Raw genomic sequence first — 23,514 nt, 5'->3', positions numbered from 1 at the left:
ACCCTTTTGATTCAATAGGGTCAAAAGGTCTTCCTCTGCCAGTCTGTTCCTGAGAGGGCAGAGCTCCTCCTCCTCATGGAGAAGCACACAAGTTTGGCCCTGTCTGCAGACGCCAGAAGGAGATAGATGGCAAAGGGCCTGCAGGAGACTTGGAGAACAGAAATTCATGCTAAATAATTCCCATTTTGTCATACTTGGGAGATGGGAAGTATTTTCTTGAGTGGTTCCTCCCATTGTTCCCAGAGTGGCTGGGGAAACCCAGCCAGATGTGTGGGGTATAAATAATAAATAAAAATTCTTATTCTTATTCTTCAGGTGGCTGGCCCTTGTCAGGTGATGATATTCTTCTGTGCTGATGTGTTTATATTTCAGACACGGCCATGCACTGTGCCCATGATAAGGCGTGCCTGCTTGTACAATAACCTGCATGTAGCGATTTCAAATAACTTAATGTAGCAATGAAATATCTAATAGTGAGCCACTTGCCTGAAGTTGCCTGTTTTTTTGCAATCATAAATAATCCTTCAAGGCTCACACTGTCAGAGGTTATGCAGCTGTCCAGAGTAAGGACTTTTTCTATATGGTAACAATTCCTCAGAGAGCCATCAAATAACACAGGGGGTGACTATTTTGTGCAGAGGTTCCATTCCTGGCCCCCCTCACACATCAGCAGAGCGCACATAAGCCCGTCCCACCCTGCCCCTCATTCTGCCCTCTTCCGGGTCCAAAAGGACCCACACATTGGCGGTCACACATTGATTGGACATGCACAAAGGGGTCACCGCCTGTACTCTAGTCTAGCGTTTCAGACAGCAGGGTCAATATGGTTCAATTTTTAGCCTGGGTTTTTAATAAGCAATAATTTGGATGGTTTTAACTGCTTTGAATGTTTTATTGTATTCATTCATTCATTCATTCATTCATTCGTAATGATACAGCTGTGTTTTAATGTTATTTTACCTGGCTCTTATTTATTCTTGGAAACAGTAATTTTGGATTCAAAAGTTGCATACAGATCTCAATAATAATTGAAGATCCATTGCTAATGCTTTGTGTTTTTCATCCCAGTTATTGAAATGCTACTTCAAGTAGTGCTTTTCCCTTGCAGAGGGTACTTAAGGGTGCACAGTTCCAGCACCTCTTTTGTTGTTAAAAAGTGTGGGACTTACTTTAACAACTTCATGGTGAGTAACAGCACATCTTTTTTGTTGTAAGCATCACACTTTTTAACTGTAACAACTTCATGGTGAGTACCGGCACCTATTTTTCTAGAGAAAAAAGCACTGCTTCTTAGAATAGTGGGAGTTATGAAATGCAGAAAATGATTATACTTATTGCTATACTTTGCCTCTTGTTGCTTAAAGTTTGCAAGTTTTCAGTCACAAAGGACCATTCATATGAAGAGGATCAAAGGTCATTTAAATGAATTTCTGGTTTACATAAACTTATTTACAGCTTGGAGGGATGCGGGTGGCACTGTGGTCTAAACCACTGAGCCTAGGGCTTGCCGATCGGAAGGTTGGCGGTTCTAATCCCCACGATGGAGTGAGCTCCCCTTGCTCGGTCCCAGCTCCTGCCAACCTAGCAGTTCGAAAGCACGTGAAAGTGCAAGTAGATAAATAGGTACTGCTCTGGCGGGAAGGCAAACGGCGTTTCCGTGAGCTGCTCTGGTTTCTCCAGAAGCGGCTTAGTCATGCTGGCCACATGACCCAGAAACACTGTCTGTGGACAAACGTCGGCTCCCTTGGCCAGTAAAGCGAGAGGAGCTCTGCAACCCCAGAGTCGTTCGTGATTGTCAGGGGTCCGTTACCTCTTTTTATTTACAGCTCGGTCTGATGTGCTGAAGTTTAGAGCTACGGTCTGCTGGTATATGTATTTTAGAATTTATACTTTGTGTGAGCTGGAGAGGTGTGCCGACAGCTAGAATGTTTTAACTTGAAACTGGGACAGGATGGCTTTGAGTACTGACCCTCAGTTCTCATATAAACAGAATCTAAGTGAAATAATGTGTTTGTCCTAGGATGCAGTCTTTGAATAAATGTTGGTGTTTGTACATTTATTAAGTTTAAAACTCTTCCTGTCATCTGGACACTGTCTTCTAGCAATTGGTTGTGATCGGATGATAAACTGATTTATTATGATTTATTATGAGGAGGAAGAAGTGAGAAAACAAAGCAGAAGATGGGATGATAAAGGAGACAGACCATATATATATATATGGTCATGATTTTTTTCTTGTAACTATTTCTGCTGTTTCAGGCTGAGGCTAATCCTGTTTATTTTGTTCAATATATGGTTTTTAAAATAAAACAAAGGGAGCAGTACATACCAGTATCATATAAATTGTAACATAGCTAAATATAGGCATGGTACATAGGCATAATGAAGAATGGAATTAATGTATTGGCTAAGGCTTAACCAAACAAAATTGTGCTGTTAACGGCAAGGTGACATTTGTGAGGTGCTGTACATCAGGTTGATAGTTTTGTGGCCTGAAAGATCGTCAAGTTCTGCATTCTCCTCCAGCTTCCCCTGGGAAAGACTGTAGTTACGATAATTAAAATCTATACATTTAATGGCCTGTGCATTATGTGAAGCTGTGGGTGATTGGATCTAAAAATGTTTCACAGCCTTAGGAAAATCCAATATGCTATATAATCTTTAACTGACATTGATGTTGATTTTGTGATCCTGACGCAACTCAGTCATTACTAGCTTTTTAATACATAATGGTACATCAGCCATTGTGAAAAGGGAAAGCAAAAGAAAAAATGATATGGCTCTAAAGAGTTGCCTGGGACAAATAGATGGAAGCTATTTAAAGTAAGTTAATGATGCAGCTTAGCATTTAGAAAGTTAGAGTGGGAGTGTGAATCATTGTCAGAAGAATTGCTAATCACTGTTATTTAAAGTAGTGGCGCACCTTGAGCTTCATTAAATATAAAGTGTTGGTAACGTTTGGAGCTATTATACCTGACAATCGTGGGTGGATGTCTTTTCTCTCTCCCCTGTCCCCAATCCTGCAGTCTTTTTTGCTGTAAGGCAGGAATACTGTCAGCATATGAGCACCCCTCAGTTTAGGAAACAAATTATTGTGCTCCCTAAGGCTACCAGCATGAGTTTGACCAAACTGCGGGAGGCAGTGGAAGACAGGAGTGCCTGGCCTGCTCTGGTCCATGGGGTCATGAAGAGTCGGACACGACTAAACGACTAAACAACAAAAAAAGCATCCTGGCAGCAAATATTTATGTCCTTAGCAGAAAGGCATGGGGTTGGGGGGGAGGGTGTGAACAGGTAAAGAGAACAGAAAAATACCACATTGGATCCCAGCTTGCATTGGGCTCCATGGGAAAGCAAAGTGATGTAGAGAATAGAGAAGACTGTCCCTTTCCTGTTCAAACTGAGTGACTAACTTGGAGTACCTAGGATCCAGTTTGTGTTGCTTAAGACAGGGTGAGAGGTAATTGTTTCTTGTCCGGTCAGCCTGCACAGCTGGGAAGACATATGGTAAGATTGACCTGCCTTCAGAATAGAGAATAAGGAGGCTCACATCACTCTTGGAGATGCGGGAAGAGAAAGAAAAAATAAGGATGAATAAACTTGTCCAGTAGCTACTGCATATGGCTCATAATTAATCAAGCTCTCCTGTGTCCTTTATGGGTTTTCTTGCAGATCCCTGCAGATTTTTCATTGATTGGTTCTATAGCATAAAATATTGGATGCTGAGTGGTCTAAAGTTGCAGACTCAAGCCAAAGCCAACCCTTATGCCACCATGTGTTCCCCTTAAAATGCAAATGAGGTAGTGGGTTTTGCTCCCCCTGTCAGTCACTTAGAGTTCTGCTCCTCAGAGTAGAATCATAGTATTGTAGAATTGGAAAGGACCCAAAGGATCATTTAGTCCACCCCCAGCAATGCAGGAATCTCAGCTAAAGCATTTATGACAGATGGCCATCCAATCTCTGCTTAAAAACCTTCAAGGAAGTAGAGTCTACAACCTCCTAAGGAAGACCTTTCCACTGCCAAAGTTTCTCAGAAGAAGCTTTGCTGTTGCCAGTGATAAGCCCCACCCTGAGAAACTGATGAAAATCTTTTCCTTTTCCTGGATAAATCAAGTGAAATAGCCTCCTAGTTTCTGCCTACAAACAGGGTGGAGAATTTAAAGAGGTCATATACTGTACAGTATGCCTAGCTCTAGAAAACACAGTCTTCTTAGCAGCTCACTAAGATACTCATTAGTTTAGATTAATTTTTAAATCACTGTAAACATGTCGGCTTTTGCGTGCTGTGGATTTTCCAGTAAAAAAATAGTTTTTGTTTTTCTAACCAGACCCTTCAACCTCTTCTGCAACATTAGATGTTTTCTAATGTCTCATACTACCAGTGTGCCAAGAGATAATGTGGAAAGATGGCTGAGAACCGCAGATTTCTTTTTCAAATATATATATATATATCCTCCACCTGTGCTAAGCTTTGCCCTATTTTTTCTTAAGTAGGTTTATTTCTGTTTATTTCCAAAGGCAGAATTGCTGAGGTGTGGAGCTTGTACCATTTTATTAATGTTTTCCCCCTCTCTCGCTAGATTTTCAAAATGCTCTAGGACTACTTGATATGCATCCTGCCTCTATAATAAAGCCACATCACCTAGTTTATTTTAAAATCTACAAGAAAATCAGTTGACTCATTTCTCCCCTACTTGAATGTCATTCATTTTTTAATTTACATATGTGTTAAATTAAATTTTCTGTTGAGCTTGGCTGAGTGCTATGCTTAAAACGAAGTGTCTGGCATGTGTCACAAATTACTTTTATTATGCACATACACCTCTGTGTTACAGGTTTAGTTTTCAATATAAAAGTAGAAAGAATGCAATTTATTGATTGATTGCATTTCTAGCGCATTCATCATGGTTCACACAATCCCAGAGTGAAGAACACTAAAGTCCATACATACGTACATACATACATACATAATTTGTACGCTGCCTTTACATAGTTAAAATCATGCTGAAGGCAGCTTTCAACATGAAAAAAATACTTAATACATAACAAAAGTAGTTATAAACAATAAAAACATCAAAAAGTACACAACCAAATGGAAACAATTTTCACATAAACCATAATATCTAAAATAAAGCTACAAAATATTAATATCAATAACAGCAACAACTCCCATCAGAAAAACATTTCATTTAAATGCAACATATAAAAACAAATATACTAATAGCTGAACCAGTGCCAGATTTATGTATAAGCTAAACATGCTATGGCTTAGGGTCCCACTCTCTTGGAAGCCCCCCCCAAAAAAATAAAGGGGGGGACATGGATGTACATTTCCAAAATATAAGATAAAAAACAAATAAAATAAAACCTACATACAGCAACAGTGTTTTGTGTTGTGTAGGCTCCTATGATGCAAGTAATGGGCCCCACCTGCTATATAAAGGCCTGCCATTAGGGCCTCATCAAACCTAAATCCGGCCCTGAGCTGAACCACACCAGCCACTTTAGTAAGATGCTTGAGTAAATCGCCACATTTTTACCTGGCATCGAAACTTCGTTAGAGTCACAGCTGAGAAAAGAGGGCATTCCAGAGTTGTGGGGCCACATACTGTATCTGAGAGACCTGTGGCATCATGAGAAGCACACCCCACTACGACCTCAAAATCCAGGCAGCTGTAAAAGGGAGCAGGTGATCTTTCAGATACCTGAGTCCCGAGCCATCGAGGGCTGTAGTCAAAACAAGCACTTTAAAACCAGCTTGGCAGCCTGGCAGCAGTCAGTGCTGAGCTTTCTGCACCAGTGTTATATGTTAGTGGTAAGCTGCCCCTGCAAGCAGTCTTGCTGCTGCATTCTGCTCTAACTGCAGGCAAGATAATTTTGCAGGCCTGCTTAGATCTAGTTGAGGCCAAGACAGAGGCACTATCATTGGATCAAAGCAAGACCAATCCAGGGCAGAGACTCTGGCTTCTTGCTTCTATTATTTTGAGTTAGCTTCACATTTGTATCTCAGCCTTCCTCTAATGAGCTCGGGCTGGCAATTACTGGCCCAAGGTCACCACCTGTTCTTCATGGCTGCATTTTGATTCCAGTATGCATCATACAATTTTGTTTTAATATTATTAATGGAGTGGGTGGTCCTAATTTGCCTCATCCTTTCGTCTACTGCTGGCATTCACTATGCCAAAACTCCTGATTAAGTTATCAGACAATTCTGTGTAGAACAAGTTAGTATCATGTTTATTTTCATTTTCTGTACAGCTATATTGAAACTATATTAACTCTCCCCAGGATTTTGACAAGCGAGCTTATATAATTTCTAATATATACTTTTGTTAGGGTAGAAGGGGGTAAGGGTGAAGCATATCCAAGCAATATGTTTCTTGGAATAGGCTTGAGAGAGTGTAGCCCAACCTTTGCCATCCCGGTGCCCTCTAGAGGTTTTGAGCTACAACCCCCAATAGCCCTAGCCAGCATGGGTTCTGGTGTAGTCTCACAAATGTACCATGCAATCCCACCCAGTACAGCCCTGGTTCCAAGAATGTAGAAGATCTTGATTGTGTTTGATTAAGTATTCTCAGCAACTCCTGGTTGTATAATTCAATTCTGGTGCTCATTATTTCACGTAAATTTAAGTTCTTTCAGTCTGTAGAGATCTGCACCAATTTGACAGCTTCCAAAAGTATAAAATCAATCGTACATATTTAAATTATGATGTCAGCTCTTCAACAAGAATAAACTTCTGCAGTTCATAATGTGCTTTCAATCTTTACAGCTTCATAGAATGTATTAGCGAGTGCAGTTCAGGAACTGGAGGCCCTGCCCTTTATCTTTTTCTACTGTAACATATTAACTACTGGAACTTTGGGCACTATGTATAACAGAGTGTATTCTGGCAAAGTTACCACTAAACAGGATCTACAGTAGGCACCAGAAAGAGCATCAAAAGGGAAAGAATCATTGTCCGTTCGTTCCAGTGATTGTAGACTTTCAGTTACACAAACAAGGAATTGGTGTTTGTGGCAGCCAAGCACTCCAAAAAAACATGATGGAAACCCTACGATCACTTCACCTTCTAGATATGAGTCCCTTCCCCCCCCCCAAGTGTGGGTGCTGATGCATATGTAGCCAAAACATCACCATCAGTGCGCAAGAGATAAGTTATCAGCTGCCCCAGGTGTGTTTTGTAGAAGTACCCCCCAAAATGGGAAGGGATCAAAGAAGGGACACCCTCCCGAAAAAAAGGACTGAGCATGCACAGTGGCAAAGAAATGATGACTTATTGATGAATGGGTGGGACCAGTGGTGTAGCGTGGGGGGTGCCAGGGGTGCCGGCCGCACCGGGTGCAACATCTGGGGGGGGGCGCGCTCGCTGCCTCCGGAGTCGCAGAAGAGCCTCGGGCGCAGGCTGTAGCAGAGCCGCATGTCTTGCGGAACCGACGAGCTGTGCGCGCGCCCGGGCTGAAGGCGCCCGGCAGACAGCGGCTCTCAGTGCTCGCCGCGGAGGACGCGCCAGGCAGCCCCTCCTCGCAGCCCCGCCTCCGCCGTTGCTGCTGCAGCTGCTGGGCCGTTGCATTTTCCTCGCCTCTCTGCCCCCCTCCTCCTCTGGGCAAGCAGCGTCGTTTGGGCGGCAGCGCCAGCGGCAACTCGCAGGTTAGGGGTTGGGGGGGCGCAAATTACGTGCCTTGCCCCGGGTTAGGGGGCGCAAATTACTTGCGTTGCCCCGGGTGCTGACAACTCACGCTACGCCGCTGGGTGGGACAGAAAACTGGGTGGGAGATTGCATGGAACAGAATGCAGTATTCTGGAGGAGAGCATGGCTGGCTGCAACACTAAACAGGAGCACTGCTACACTTCCTCATTTTGTTACAGGCCCTACCTGTCTATATTTTTCTCACCTTTTCTCACCTTTTGTCAGAGAAATGACTGTACAGTGGTACCTTGGGTTACATACGCTTCAGGTTACATACGCTTCAGGTTACAGACTCCGCTAACCCAGAAATAGAACCTCGGGTTAAGAACTTTGCTTCAGGATGAGAACAGAAATCGTGCTACGGCGGCAGCAGGAGGCCCCATTAGCTACAGTAGTGCTTCAAGTTAAGAACAGTTTCAGGTTAAGAATGGACCTCTGGAACGAATTAAGTACTTAACCCAAGGTACCACTGTATTGTATTGTTTCATCCCTGGCTGCTTATTGTATTCACAATAGTATTTCAGCCCTCTTCCTATGGGACCGCCTCTCCTGGTATGCCCCGCGGAGGACCTTAAGGTCCACAAATGACAACACTTTGGAGGTCCCAAGCCTCAAGGGGGTTAGATTGGTTTCAACTAAGGTCAGGGCCTTTTCAGTACTGGCCCCGACTTGGTGGAATGCTCTGTTACAAGAGACTAGGGCCCTGTGGGATTTGACATTTTTCTGCAGGGCCTGCAAGACAGAGCTGTTCCACCTGGCCTTTGGTTTGGTCTCAGTCTGACCCTTATGTTTTCCTCATGGTTTTGATCTATGGCCTACTTTTAAAATGAGGCTGGATTTTAAATTGTATTTTAACCTGTATTTTAAATTGGTCCCCCCCATTATGTTTTTATTGCAATTTTACTGGTATTAGCCGCCCTGAGCCTGGCTCTAGCCAGGGAGGGCGGGGTATAATTTTTTAAAAAAAATTCTTCCTCTTCAAAACTCATTGTGGCTGGCTGGGGGAACAAAATACGAAGCTTGTTAGATATAATTCTGATGTTGAGGAAGGTGAAAGCCTCTTTGTGAGAGATTAGATGGCCACGTATCAGGGATGCTATCATAGTGGATTTCCTGAATTGGCAAGGGATGGACACTGTGATCCACATCCTGTTTGGAAAATGAGCAATGAAATTAAGACTCAAGTTGGACATCAAAGGCAGCAGTCTCTTTTATATTAATATTTGTGTTTGTTTCATTTGTTCCTCTCTAGATGCAGTGTGCATTGTTAGTGCTGCCATGACATTACCACATTCTGTGTGTCACAATGTTGTCCAGTATTGTGCCACTAACTGCGAGACCATGTGGATCGGAGCGGGTGATCCTTGGTATATGGGAGGCCACAGTAATGGCGATGACAGCTATAGCAGCCATGGACTGAGCAGCAGAAAATAATTGGCATGGGATAGTGACAAAAGTACTAGGGGAATTGTAGGTTCTTTAAAAAAAAAAACCCGCCTCTGAGGGAAATGTCAGTATGTTTGTTTCAAGAAAGGTGTCAAAAGCCTGGGTAACTCTGCAGTTCTTCTGTGAGAAAATTCTTCAAATCTCCCTAGTTTTTAGACAAAAGAAAAATGATTTACTTATTTTTAGGACAGACCTAGCCTGGTCCATTTGCTCTTGTTTCTAGAGTTCCATCAGCTTTTCTTTAGAGACAAGAACAGAATGTGTGTGTGCTTCCACAATGACAGTAATTTTCTTTATTCAGAATATTTCCCCACTGCTTAACTGCAAATTAATGTTTGTTAATATTTTATAATGTTTAATATTTAATCAAGAATTTTATTCCCTCCTATCCTGAAAGATATGTTGAGACAACACACATTTTTATCAAGCTGATTTGTACATATGGGTGCTGAAAATATAATGGATTCAGTTTATTTCTTTTGAAGCGCAGTTTCAAGAATGAAGAGTGAGAAAAGTAACATCTTGGTACCCTTATGTATTGATTCAAATTGTACTCAGGGCTACACAAAATATAGCAATAATTAAACTTAAAATTGAGTACCAAGGGAAAGAATCATTTATTGGATGTAGTTCTCAGTTTCAAATGCCTGTGTCTGTCCTAAGGGCTATTTGTACTGCTTTCTGTGTAATATTTTATTTAAATGCACTTTTAATGCCTGTATAAACTACCAAGATAAAATTGGATTGTAGAGAAAAGAATGCTGTTCTACAAAACCTCTGTGTGATGCAGAGAAATAAATTTACAATTTTACGAAAGACCACTTCCTTCCCTAATGACACTCTTGGGTGTTAAGATGAGCAGAGTCTTGGTAGAAGTTCAGGGTAGAGATCAGGAGAGGACATTATCTGTGATAGCTCCTAAGATGTAGAATTCCCTTGCCAAAGAGGTGTGCCTGTCACTTTCATTATATAATTTGTGTCCTATACTCTGGGTTTTGACACTTGAGATTTATTTTTTTTAAGGACCCAGAATGTTCTTGTCACTGTAATTTGTTTTAAACTATATTAGATACTGTATTTTTTACATTTCTGTAACCCACCCTGAGACCTTGTGGTGAAGGGTGGGTATGAAATTGAAGTAGTAGTCATAATAATGTCTGCTATTAGATTCTACTAACTAAGGGGTACATAGGGAAATGTTGGTTTTCCTGGGGTTTGTGGTATTTGGTACTAATTTGCAAACTTACAGTATACAAATAATCTGCTCATTGGATCAACACTTTTGGTTCACAGTTTATACAATAACAGAGCGAAATGTAACACAGTATCTACCAGATATTAATTCGAGATTTTGGCAAGAGTTCTTCTGAGCTCGGCTGAAAAGATGAACTTCAGAGACTCATTAAAAACTGTGTCAGAGGAGAAGCATATTTTACAAACCAGCTTTGGGGAACACACAATTTCGACTGGAGAAATGAATTGAGCAGAAAGAAAATCAGTCCTCCTTCACTGCTCTGGTTAGGTTCACCATCCCCTGTGGCTGATTTTTTAATTATTATTTTTTTAAGTCATTGAGAAACTGATCTTAACCCTCTATTTGGCCCCTAAAATGACACTTTGTAAGGAAAGAAAACAGTTGAAAGTTTCTGTGTCATCCGATTCAGACTGACATCATGCGAAGAAGAAGGAACCTTGTTTGTCTTCTGAAGAAAAGCTCTTCTCCTGTTCAGTCCTAATACTCCCTGCCCCCCATCCCCAGTTGCTTTGGATAGGGTGTGTCACCTACCTTTCTAGTGCACCATCTGAAATCAGGGTGTTGGGCAGGCTTTAGAGTGGTGTGTACATGTTTTAAGGTTGTGATTTAAGAATTACACATGCATTAATTCTAGGGTGCAACTGATAAAACTGGTTGCGTGTCTCCCAGAGGCAGCGAAGGAACCAGCCTTCAAACTGATACTAGGATAAGTGTATTCCAAAGTCTGGCAAGTGTTGCCATACTTTTCGCTGCCCTTGTGGCAGCTCATAGAAGTTTACCAGTCCAAGAGCAAATAACAGTAACCCAATCCTGTCTGTCTTTGTTTGCAAAGATTAAGCGGCTTTTATGACAGAGTGGCACAGCAGAACAAACCATTACCATCAGCAAAATATAGGATTTTGTTTGAACTGCCTCCTTGCAAATAATTCAGAGTGCAGCCGCTGTGGCTAGTTCTTGAGAGCAGGATGCTATTGTTATACTGGCGCTTTCACAATACACCTTTAGGTGCCAGGCAGAAACGTTCCTTTTTAACCAGGCCTTTGCCTGACTTGATCTACATCCTATACCCTTTCAAAAATGCTGGCTCTTTTGGGTTGTTGTTTTTTTAATTGGGTTGTTTTTATTTTGATTTTATGTATTTGATATTTTATGTGAACTGCCCTGAGACCTTCAGGTATAGGGCGGCATATAAATCAAATAAATAAATAAAATAATAAAATAATTGTGCTGGTCCGGGGGGGGGGGGGGAGGTTACCGTTGGTGTGGTCAAAGTCTGGTCCTGGGTCACGAGTCTGGAAACAGTTCACAAAGAGTGAGGCGGGGTCCGAAGCAGGAAGCCAGGCGGGGACGGGAACTCTGGAAGAACAGGTCTGGGTCCGGGCAGAATCAGGTATTCAACGACGTTGCTCCCGCAACCTGGGACCGGGCTGACTGGCCTTTATCTTCTCTGAGGCCAGGGGCGGTCCCGGCTCCCCAGGAGACCTGCCTCTCCTGGCCTTAAGGCGAGCACTCCTCCTGGGAGAAACCAGTTCCCTCCGCCTCTCTGCCCTGAGCCTCTGCAGCTCAGGAGAGGCTGGAGGGTTACTGGACCCAGGGGGAGACTCACCTTCCCCTGACAGGGCTGGGAGAGGCGCACATGTAGGCACTGTGTCATCAATCACCTCTGGAGCCAGAGTGGAATCACCTGGTGTCTGCTCCTGAGGATCCGGCACAGGTACAGGCACTTCAGATCCAAGGCCCTGCCCCAGCTCAGCCGGCCCTGGAGGCAGGGACACATGGTGCAGGCTGGGGTTCCTCCGGTTCAGCCTCTGAATTGGATTCCCAGGCCATCACAATAATAAAACAACTTGAAACTATGATTAATTCTTTAGTATTGGGTACTATAGTGCTTCTGGAAGAATTTCATTTTTCGTTATTGTCTTGTACATTTTTCAAGAAGCAGGGAGTAAGAAGTGGCTTTTGTAATCAGCTTTTAAAACATGCTTCTTTCTAATTGCCCTCCAGGTGAAACGATGAGAATTGCTTCGTCAGAGTTTGCCGATGATCCCTGTTCCTCTGTCAAGCGAGGCACCATGGTCCGGGCAGCACGGGCTCTGCTCTCAGCTGTCACTCGCCTGCTCATCCTGGCTGACATGGCAGATGTCATGAGGCTTTTGTCCCACTTGAAAATTGTAAGACTTCTTCAATATGTTATGCTCTTGTATGTGCTGCGGTGAGCAAGTGGTGGAAGGGATATGGTATGCTACATACAAAGGAAGGACAACCAGGTTTATATGGGGCTTGTATTTTGCAGTTGCAAATATTTCGGGGAAATATCATCATCAAAACCAAGTATCCCACCAGTATTGCTTCCTAGGCGTAACTCTGGCTTACTTCTGTTTGGTAGTGGGGGAAATTCTGCATGGCCACTGCTGGATCTATTCCTTGGGGTTCGGCTTGGCAGCTGAGTACTGTATTTACTTGTTTGAATGCAGAAGTGCATCACAGATAGGAATTGGTAGTAAGAGTTGTGGGGAGCGGGAATTTAAGTGTGAGCCCATTGGGATGTATTCAGACGCTCCATCAGACACACCTATTCAACATTACTATGTGTTCTCTGAAAAGCCATTGCTTTTTCACCATGCTTGGTTAAAGTTTCAAACTGAGAATGGATTCTGTTATGCTCATTTAATGTCTATGTAAAACAATAATGACAGCTATTTTTTTGCTTTGTTACACTGGCCATATCATGAATTAATACAGACATCCACACATACTATTACATGACTAATCCATGTGTACTATGTGTAATGCATCACTGGGCTATGCAGGCGCCTTTCCGGTAGTGTGTTGTCATTGCCTTGTGGACATTATCACATTAAAAAAATGGAATGACCATAGTTGGCCTCACGTGCATAATAAGCCACAGACAAATTAATGTAGAGTCACAATAGCTTTATGCTACCCCTAGAATTGAAGGCAGCAGCCTTGAATATCAGTTGCTGAGGACCATGAACAGGAGAGAGGACAGTCCTCACTTCCTGCTTTGTGGGCTGTTCAGAGGCACATTGTTGGCCCTGTGGAAAAACAAGATGCCGGACTAGACAGGGTTTTGCTCTGATCCAGCAGGGCTCATCTTCATTTTCTTATTGGGGCGTGGGGAAAGTGGTTTAGCCATAACAGGTGCACACTGTGTGTGCTTCTTTGAGAGCTGCTTTTCAGACTGTCCTGTAACATAAGGAAGCTGTAGACTTACCACCCTCTTGTGGTAAAATTAAAGCACAGCAGTGTGCTTTTGCCTGTGAGCCACAGTATGAAATTAATTACATCCAAATGTCAGAACTCTTTTGATTGGAGATGGAAACAGCGAGTGCTTAATGAATCATCAAAGATGGGGGAAAAATATGAAAACCGCAGAGGAATTGCAGAGCGGCAAATGATTTACTGTGGGTTTGTAGTTGGTTTGCCACTGTCTGCCTTCCTGCCTACAGAGGCATGTAACAAAATGCTTTGTAATTGGAGCTAACCAGTGTAATGATTGATTTTCCCATTCCTCTCTTCATAACTGAGCATTGCTAATTGTGCTGCTGGTGGAAGATCTGTTGTGTAAACTGGACTGAGCAGAATGTTTATAATCTTTTATTTTCTTGATAAGACCCCCCCTTTTCTGCCCCCTTCCTTTTCCCCTTCAAATGGCAGTAGAATGTTGTTTCCGAGGCAATGATGCGTTGCAACCTTTAGCTTGGAATGAGAGCTAGGCAGACTCTTCTTGAATTCCCCAGAACTAGGGTTTGCAATGGAAAATGCCAAATCCTCTCCTGCAGGAAGGTGACAGTCCATGCTTTAATGAACACAGTGCTTTTTTACTCAAAAATCAACCACATTACCCTATAAATATTTGCACAGCTAGCAATGCGTGTGTGACCATATTTTTCATTTCCTAATGAAGACTGGTCCAACTCACACAATCTCTTGACGCTGCAGACTTTCAAAGTCTGTGTTTGGCCTCAATCCCCTTTCATACAGATACTTGAAGGACATGGTTGTGATTACAGAACTCAGTTTGTATAGCTTATCTACAGCCCTCATATTGCTAGACTTGATTGATTAATTTGTGGGCATCATGACACATTAATATTTGGGAACACTTACTGGGAGGGTAGGAAAGGAAAATATGTAATCACTTTTTTTTTCCTTTCAAGAATCTCTGTAAATCATCATCATCCACTTAATTATATTTTGTTTATACTATTTAAAATTTGGATTAGTTTAACTAACTTTTAAACATTAATTTGTTATTACAGCTGTTTCAAGTTAGTTTTGGATATTTCAGCAATAGTCATTTATTTAATACATTTATAATACCAACCTTTACATACTCATATATGTTGTATATGTACAATGGAGCTTCCACTCTCACTCCTGCCCTCTCCAGCTCCCACCCCCTAGAATTGGGGGGCCATCTACATTAGATTTGGTTGGTATGCAGGGCTAGGAGAGGAAACACAAGTTTCACTGCAGTAATAATAATAATAATAATAATTTATTATTTATACCCCGCCCATCTGGCTGGGTTTCCCCAGCCACTCTGGGCGGCTTCCAAAAGAATGTTAAAACACTATGATACATCAAACATTAAAAGCTTCCCTAAACAGGGCTGCCTTCAGATGTCTTCTAAAAGTCTGGTAGTTGTTGTTCTCTTTGACATCTGGTGGGAGGGCGTTCCACAGGGAGGGCGCCACTACCGAGAAGGCCCTCTGCCTGGTTCCCTGTAACTTGGCTTCTCGCAGTGAGGGAACCGCCAGAAGGCCCTCGGTGCTGAACCTCAGTGTCCGGGTAGAACGATGGAGGTGGAGACGCTCCTTCAGGTAGTAGAACTAAGCTTATGGAACACTGAAGACAGCCCAATATTAAGATACAACTTTCTATACAGACCACCCAGCTGAGACACTAACATAATTTTGGATCCTACCTTGACTAGATTCCTTCCACATCTCTTGTGCCGCAGGCCTCTGCCTTGCTGGAGTAAGAACTGTGAGAAGATGTGAACTACCATAAAGTAGACCAGGTTTAGACTTCACATCTCAAGATCCTCAAGCAAGTGCAATCTGCTTCAACAACAAATAGCTACTTTCATTATTTCATAATATTTATTCATATCTTCTAATATTGACAGAGTTGGATGAACCATTTTGCTATGGAAATTCACCTCATCCTTTACCTGTTAAATCACTACACTCTGCAGGCGAGGGCCTCAAGCAGAGATCATCTTAATCAGGCATTTCCTTCTGTGGAATATAGGAATTGGGCTTCAGTTTGGAATTTCCCCCAGTTAAATATTAGACAGGCACTGTTTCTATTCGCTTTTCTGCTGAAGACCTTCCTCTTCCAAAAAAGCCTTTTAAGCTGAGATCTTTTCCAACCTGCATCTACAATGGAATTATTTTTAAAGGTAAAGGTAAAGGTACCCCTGCCCGTACGGGCCAGTCGTGTCCGACTCTAGGGTTACGTGCTCATCTTGCTCTATAGGCCGTGAGCCAGCGCCGTCCGAAGACACTTCCGGGTCACGTGGCCAGCGTGACAAGCTGCATCTGGCGAGCCAGCGCGCCAGCGCAGCACACGGAACGCCGTTTACCTTCCCGCTGGTAAGCGGTCCCCATTTATCTACTTGCACTTAAGAGTGCTTTTGAACTGCTAGGTGGGCAGGAGCTGGGACCGAACGACGGGAGCTCACCCCACCGCGGGGATTCGAACTGCCGACCATGCGATCGGCAAGTCCTAGGCGCTGAGGTTTTACCCACAGCACCACCTGCGTCCCCCAGTTAAATATTATTTCCCCCAGTTAAATATTAGACAGGCACTGTTTCTATTCTCTTTTCTGCTGAAGACCTTCCTCTTCCAAAAAAGCCTTTTAAGCTGAGATCTTTTCCAACTTGCATCTACAATGGAATTATTTTTAAGTGGCTTAATTTTAAAAAATTGTTTTATCTCTTTTGTTTGCACCCTAGGTTCCTTTGGGAGGAAGGGAGGGATATAAATTAAAACTAATATAGCAGCACTGCTACAACCTCTAGAGGTTCCATAGTGAAAAGCAGCAAGATTGTGAGAAACTCTCTAAAGTTATTTATAATATAGAGTGGAAGGTTCTTTCACTTTCTTCACACTTGGATGTGTATTGCCCCCACTGACCATGGGGAGGTCCCATTATACAATTAAAATAGGTGAATGCATCTGTATATGAGAGAGAAATATGTGTGAGTTAAGTTCAGTGCGCAGTGGCTTCTAGATATTACATGTGCTGAGAAACTTTAGTCTCCTGACCCCATTAGAAGCCTTCTACCAATGTGTGTATATTACAGTGGTACCTCGGTTTTCAAACGTAAACCATTCCGGAAGACCGTTCGAGTTCTGAAACGTTTGAAAATTGAAAACTCAGTAGCTGACAGCTAGGCCTCAGGATCTTGCACTCAGTGGAAGCTGTGTGGCATGTTCAACTTCCGAGGCATGTTTGAAAACCAAAGCATTTACTTCCAGGTTTATGGTATTCACACCGAAATGGAGACATTCGAAAACTGAGGTACCACTGTAGTTCTAAGCTACTTTAAGAGTTCTCTTCAACTCTGCTAATCCCACATTACATAATATAGTAATAATAATCAAATTCTTTGAATGAAACTTTGGATGGATAAAATTGGCTGGTGTACTTCAAGAACTTTCTGCATCAATATGACAGGCAGGTAGACATATCATCACCTTTAAGTTAGAGAACATCAGCTGAGTACAGTAGAACTGTTCATTGTGCCAAAGGAGATGCTCATAAACTATTATACATTAAAAGGGGACAGCATGGGATAGTCATAGCTAGCTTTAAAAGAATATTACATGCAAAAATATTAAAAAAGTATGATTTGAAGAGTTAAAACATATTATGGGCATATTATCTTGCTTAGTTTCAGAATAAGTCTTCCTTCCTGAATAATTTGTCCTTCCCAAAGAGCCAGAATCATCTTGCCACCCATTCCACAATCTCTGTTCCCATCAACCCTCCATCTCATCTCACTCTTGTGCTATTATCCAGGTTTTGGTGCTGAAGCAAGGCCACTTAGCTCCTGTTTTGGTTCCTATCAATCATGTCTCCTCCTGGCTTCCTGCAAAACCCTTAGGAAACGGTTGGCCCAGTTTGAGGAGAAACGGCTTTAAAAAGCTTGTGAGGCATTCCCCTGCAGGTGTTCCACCCTGTCAGCTCCCACCGGAGCAGATGGGACCTAGGTAATTCTGTTCACCTTTGGAAATCAGGTTGCTCCAGAGAAATTTCTAATTAATTATGTAGAAGTGTCGCTTGGTAGCAAGCTGGCTGAGCTAACAAAGACTTTGACCCTAAAAATAAGTCACTTTTTTCCCTGGCATTCATGTCCGGAACAAGGCACTGTTTCAGATTTTCTGATGAAATATTTACACCTACACAAATCAAGCAGTGTTACAGAAATGACACTTTGTCCCTTAAATATAGTTTGCTGACATGAACGTAAATTTGCAGTGTTTTGCTGCAAGCAGACTTTCTATTTGTACCTCTACATATACCGTATTTCCCTGAAAAGTTTCAGAAGAGATGATCTGAGGCAGTTATTCTAAGACAATTGCCTAATTCAACTGACATTTTCACAAATATGCAATAGAAACATCTAATAGCCTCACAACCTGTTGTTCTATGCTCTCCTTTTCTCTTACACAACCCACCCACCCCTGGCTGAAGACATTGACATTAATTGAAAAAGGAGGGAAGCTGATCTGTAATAGAATTTGTCAGCAACTTCATTTGCATAAGAATGGAAGTGATAGTGGTCCTCTTTATCCTAGGATTGTAGCAATTTTCCACGTTACAAAATTAGTATTTTTAGTGGTGGTGAAAAAGCAACTGGAACAAATTGCATGATGATGAGATTCTGGTTTTCACAGTAATTTTCTTAACTGTCATGGCAATCAGGAAGGTTTTGTACCTGCACTTCTTTTAACAGGAATGGAATGAGTTGATGCTATGATTGCTCAGTTATAAGCTGAATACTGTTTACCCGAATACTGAATATTATCTACAGGCACCTACTCAGTTATGCATGTTTTACTGTAGAGCTTGCAGTAGTAGTGGCTTTCCTGTCTCCATCCAGGTAAAATCTCAAGTGGTGAAGCTGATAAATGGCAGGTGCAGAAGCTGCCTGGCCTCTACTGAGAGTGCTGAATGAATAAACTTCCCCAGACTGTAATCCTGATCCCCATTTAGAACAGAAGTGTAACTTCCTCTAAAACAGGTTGACCTGCAGCTACCTATCTGGATGAACTACCATAGCAAAGAGTACCACCTTATCTGGGCAGAATCTTTTGTTCTCCCTCTTCCAGTCCATTGCCATACCCAAATACTGGTTCAGGACTACAGCCTCACCTCTATCTAATTAATCAGATTTTCACCATTTTTTCTTTTTTTTACAAAATATTTATTAAAGGTTTTAAACAATACATCACCAAACACATTAAACACCATCACCAACATAGAACAAACAAACAAACAAAATTTAACACAAAACAAATAAAATACATCATAGTTAAATTTCAAGAAAACCAAATTTCCATAACCTTCCTTTCGGACTTCCTCACATCTCCCTTTCCTGCGTTCCCATTTATAAAGTTATATTCAGCAGTGCTTCACCCTCTTTCAAATCTTATTTTGTAATTTTCAAATATTATGTCTCCAATTTTAAACTTTATTATCAAGTATTTAAATATCTAAGTTTGACATAATATTAATCAAAATTTCATCCTTGTTCTTATAGTTCGCTTATTTTCATACATACAGTTGTCGCATACATAAAGAAAGTTCTGTCCTTCTTTGGCACCATTTGGCCGACAATGCCCAAAAGGAAAGCCTCTGGTTTCTTAAGGAACGTATATTTAAATACCTTTTTTAGTTCATTATAGATCATTTCCCAGAAGGCCTTGACCTTTGGGCACGTCCACCAAAGGTGAAAGAATGTTCCTTCAGTTTCTTTACATTTCCAACACTTATTGTCTGGCAAGTGGTATATTTTTGCAAGCTTGACTGGGGTCATGTACCACCTGTAAATCATTTTCATAATATTTTCCAGATTTTCACCATTTTTTCTTCATCTGTGCGCTAGTAATCTGCGCCTTGTTGTAATTCTTTCAGATCAGGCCAAAGGTTCATCTAGTCAGCATCCTGTTTTTGCAATGGCCAGCCAGATACCTCTTTCCAGAACTGGTAACAGATACTGGGTGTCCATGAGTTAGGAGAGAAAAATAAAGCTTTTCTTTATCCACTCCATCAGCTCCATGCATAATTTTACACACTTCTATCATGTTGCCTTTACTCTCCCTTTCTCTAAAGTAAAAAGCCCCATATTCTTTAACCTTTCATCATAGGGTTTTTGCTTTCCCTTTTCTGAACCTTTTCTAACTGTAGAAAACTGTACGTAAGTGTTCCATAAGTGGTCACCCCATAAATTTGTATATTGACATTATGATATCAGCAGTTTTATTTTTAAGTTATTTCCAGATGATCCTTAGCCTTTTACACAGCTGCCATGTCATGCTAGCTGTACTTCAGCAAAGCTTATTCTTCTATATGCTTGTTTATTTTATCTTTAAAAATACTTTCCACCAGTTTTCAAGGGACAGACATTAAGCTATCTGGCCTGTAATTTCCAATATCTCCCTTTGATCTCTCTCTCTTTCTCCCTCTCCCTCATTACAATGCTTATTTTCCCATTGTCAGGTATAGAGGGTGATCTGAGGGACAAGTTGCATATTTTTGTTAGAAGGTCAACAATTTCACATTTGAGTTATCTGTCACCTCTGGGGTGGGTGCCATCTGGACCTGGTGATTTGCCAGTTTTTCTTTTGTCCAGGAGGCCTCAAACTTCATCTCTCATCTACCTCATCTCCTCAGACTCCTTTCCAACAGAAGTTAGTTCAGCCACTGGGATCTTTCATATACCTTCTGCTGTGGAGACAGATACCAAGTATTCATTCAGCATCTCTGCAGTCTCCTCACTCTCCTTCAGCATACTTCAACTCCCTTGTAATCCAAAGGTCTGACAGTTTCCTTAGCCAGTCTTCTGCTATGAACGTATTTTGCTGTTGCTGGTCATTATGGGATTATTATTTTTTTGCAATGTGCTCCTTCCTTTCTTTCTTTCTTTCTTTCTTTCTTTCTTTCTTTCTTTCTTTCTGCATCTCTCACTGTCTGATCATATTTGTTTGTTCAAAGTTTGGGTTCCTTTTTGTTTCCCTCATTTGAAGGAAGCCTTCTTGCCTCTAACAGCTTCTTTTACTTGGCTTGTTAACCAAACTGGTGGTATACACCAATATTTCTCAACCTTTTTCCGACCATGGCTCCCTTCCGACTTTGTTTCCTTCCTGTGTCCCCCTCCCGTCGTACTGGTAGAAAGGTAGCTATTTAAATGTTTTGTTTGTAACAGCAGCCCCCCTCTCAACACTTCACAATTCTTTGATATTTGCTCGCTGTTCCAAAAAAACACGACTTTTTGCATCTTTCAGCTACTACCACAGCTACTACTACAGGACTAATGACCAGGCACACCAGCCAGTCTTGGCTTTCAACATTGCTATTAGGAAGTCTCAGAAAAAAATGTTGCTTTTTTCCTATCATAATTAAATAAGTCATGACCGTAGTTCTGCTGATTAGATCATGTACTCAAAATTTCCTAGCAAAGCTACCATTATTTGACGCTGGAATTCCTAGATCACACGCCCCCTTCCACTTTACCCTGTACAAATTTGTAACTGCTTGAATTAATTAAAATACCTCTAGCTACTTCGTTGCTGAGTGACCAACCCAATAACTTCCTTCTAACTGAATCCATAAATATTAAAATTATTCAGTTGGTCAATATTAACCCCATTGGTTTTCCATTTGTAAACTGCTAGTCGTTTTTCAAATACTACAGTTTTCATTTTACTGTAATTTAACATTTTTCTCTTTAACAAAACTCTCACAAATATCCAAGTAGTCCCTTATTTGTATTATATAAATGTGGGCTACTGATGCACAATAAGTCTGAAAGCTTAGAATCATCTCTGCTAGCTGGGAAATATTGATGGCCTTTACAATCTTCTATATTGTTGACATAAAAAATTGAGAGAGCCCCAAAAGGCATGCCTGTGGGGAATATACTCTAAGAAACTCACTCTAAATGTCTGTTCTGTTCCTGTATAGAGTTTTCTTCAGGACTGATGCTTATCTATGTTGGTATTTAAAAGTTTAAACTAGAGCTGTTCTTTATTGACCTGGTCAAAGGCCAACGCTAAATCAATAAAAGCTACATATAGCTCTTGTCTTGTTCTTTCGACGTATTCTTAAATCAAATGATTTAAAACAAAGCATTGATTGATGGTACTTTTCCATGTGCAGAATCCTTCTTGCCTTCTGCTATAATTTGTCCAATTTTCAAAATGAGGTAGTTGATTACCAATGATTATGTTCACATGGCATGGTAAGCCAGACTATGATTTACCTTGACCAATTTTAGGAGCAATCCCAGTCAAAAAATAAGCGGGCAAATTTTGAAATAGTTTTAACTTCTTTTTTAAAGGAATGACATAGCAATGCTAGATTCCAATCCCTTTGAGACTGTACTTGTGTTGTTAATACAGTGGTGCCTCGCAAGACGAAATTAATCCGTTCCGCAAGTCTCTTCGTCTTGCGGTTTTTTCGTCTTGCGAAGCACGGCTATTAGCGGCTTAGCGGCTATTAACGGCTTAGCGGCTATTAACGGCTTAGCGGCTTTAAGAAAAAGGAAACAAACTCGCAAGAACTCGCAAGACGTTTTGTCTTGCGAAGCAAGCCCATAGGGAAATTCGTCTTGCGGAACGACTCAAAAAACGGAAAACTCTTTCGTCTTGCGAGGCATTCGTCTTGCGAGGTACCACTGTAAATATAACAGGGTTGGATTTTGGTTCGAAGATTTCTGCTGGAATCACAACTTCTTGCTTTTTTGGGGGGTGGCAGTGGAGATAAAAGGGTTGGTACTGATCTAGTGAAATTTTCCTGTTATCGAACCTCTGGCACTGCCTTTTGTATAGAGGAAGCTGCAGACCTCCTGCTAGTCCCAGACTGTCATCAGTGCCACCAGTTAAAGAAAATTCTGGGTTGAGAGACTGCTCAACAGCCCAGCTCGTCGGGGTACAAGTCCCCCACAGGTCCATGCAGTCAGTAAAAGAAGGAAATTCCAGCCAAGCAATTTGGAGCAAAACAGCAGTCAGTAGACTTAGATCCTTTATTGTTGCGCAACAGATTCAACAGCAGCGAGTGAACCCAGAGCACGGGGCAACATTGACTTTTAAAACTTTCCCACCATATCCCAGAATACAGTTCACACAGCATCATCAATACGTCATTGTTACGTCACTAACATGTCACAAAAGGGGAGGGTTACACAAGATTACAATAGACAGATATGTCAGGGCAACACCCAAGTATAAGATTAACATAGGCAAACATGTCTTAAGTACCCACCACCCAAAGTATAACAGAACTTCCTTTGCATGTCTGGAGCCTGAGGCAAGTCTGGTGATGAGATTTGGCTTCCCTTGGAGAACAATGAGCCCAGCAATTGTCACCTCTGGGCATTTCCTGGGGTAGGAGATGTGTATACATGTCTTCAAGCTTGGGGAGGTGGCAGGGGAAAGAGTCCCTTTTCCAAGGGCAAAATGGTGTTGGAATGGAGAAACTTGGCAAAGGGGTTGATTTTCTGATGTAAAGGACCCCTGACAGTAAAGTCCAGTCGCAGACGACTCTGGGGTTGCGGCGCTCATCTCGCTTTACAGGCCGAGGGAGCCGGCGTTTGTCCGCAGGCAGTTTTTCTAGGTCATGTGGCCAGCATGACTAAGCCGCTTCTGGAGAAACCAGAGCAGCTCACAGAAACGCCGTTTACATTCCTGCTGGAGCGGTACCTAAGGCCGGCTCAAGCATGTGGGTGGCACCCGCCCAAGTGAGCCCTGCTCAGTGCCACAAACCCTGCCCACCTGTGGGGAAGGGAGGGCGGATATTATCTACTTGCACTTTTTGGCATGCTTTCAAACTGCTAGGTTGGCAGCAGCTGGGACTGAGCAACGG

The 23,514-nt window shown here is 41.9% G+C and overlaps 1 protein-coding gene and 2 long non-coding RNA genes across 8 annotated transcripts in view; 2 read left to right on the top strand and 1 right to left on the bottom strand.

Moving 5' to 3' along the window:
* The window catches only part of LOC308594403, a 52,435-nt gene extending 36,786 nt beyond the window's left edge, over positions 1–15,649 (bottom strand). Inside the window, exons 1-2 of one of the 4 annotated variants that reach the window (XR_014011440.1) lie at positions 15,592–15,624; positions 15,343–15,478 (exon numbers count right to left, since the gene is read on the bottom strand). This is a non-coding gene — a long non-coding RNA (uncharacterized lncRNA). The other 3 variants (XR_014011439.1, XR_014011441.1, XR_014011442.1) reach the window with 3 other exon arrangements.
* The window catches only part of CTNNA2 (catenin alpha 2), a 420,763-nt gene continuing 409,616 nt past the window's right edge, over positions 12,368–23,514 (top strand). For 2 of the 3 annotated variants that reach the window (XM_081207007.1, XM_081207008.1), the window contains exon 1: positions 12,368–12,562. In XM_081207007.1, coding sequence (XP_081063133.1) covers positions 12,371–12,562 — 192 coding nt within the window. In that variant the 5' untranslated portion in view covers positions 12,368–12,370. The remainder of the gene's footprint in view (positions 12,563–23,514) is intronic. The other variant, XM_081207009.1, reaches the window with a different exon arrangement.
* On the top strand, positions 15,379–19,699 carry LOC308594437. Its single transcript, XR_014011479.1, has 2 exons — positions 15,379–15,467; positions 19,567–19,699. It is a non-coding gene; the product is annotated as an uncharacterized lncRNA (long non-coding RNA).

This window comes from Podarcis bocagei (assembly GCF_964188305.1).
Source record: "Podarcis bocagei genome assembly, chromosome: 9".
Taxonomy (NCBI): Eukaryota; Metazoa; Chordata; class Lepidosauria; order Squamata; family Lacertidae; genus Podarcis; species Podarcis bocagei.
This window is presented reverse-complemented; position numbering and strand designations above follow the sequence as displayed.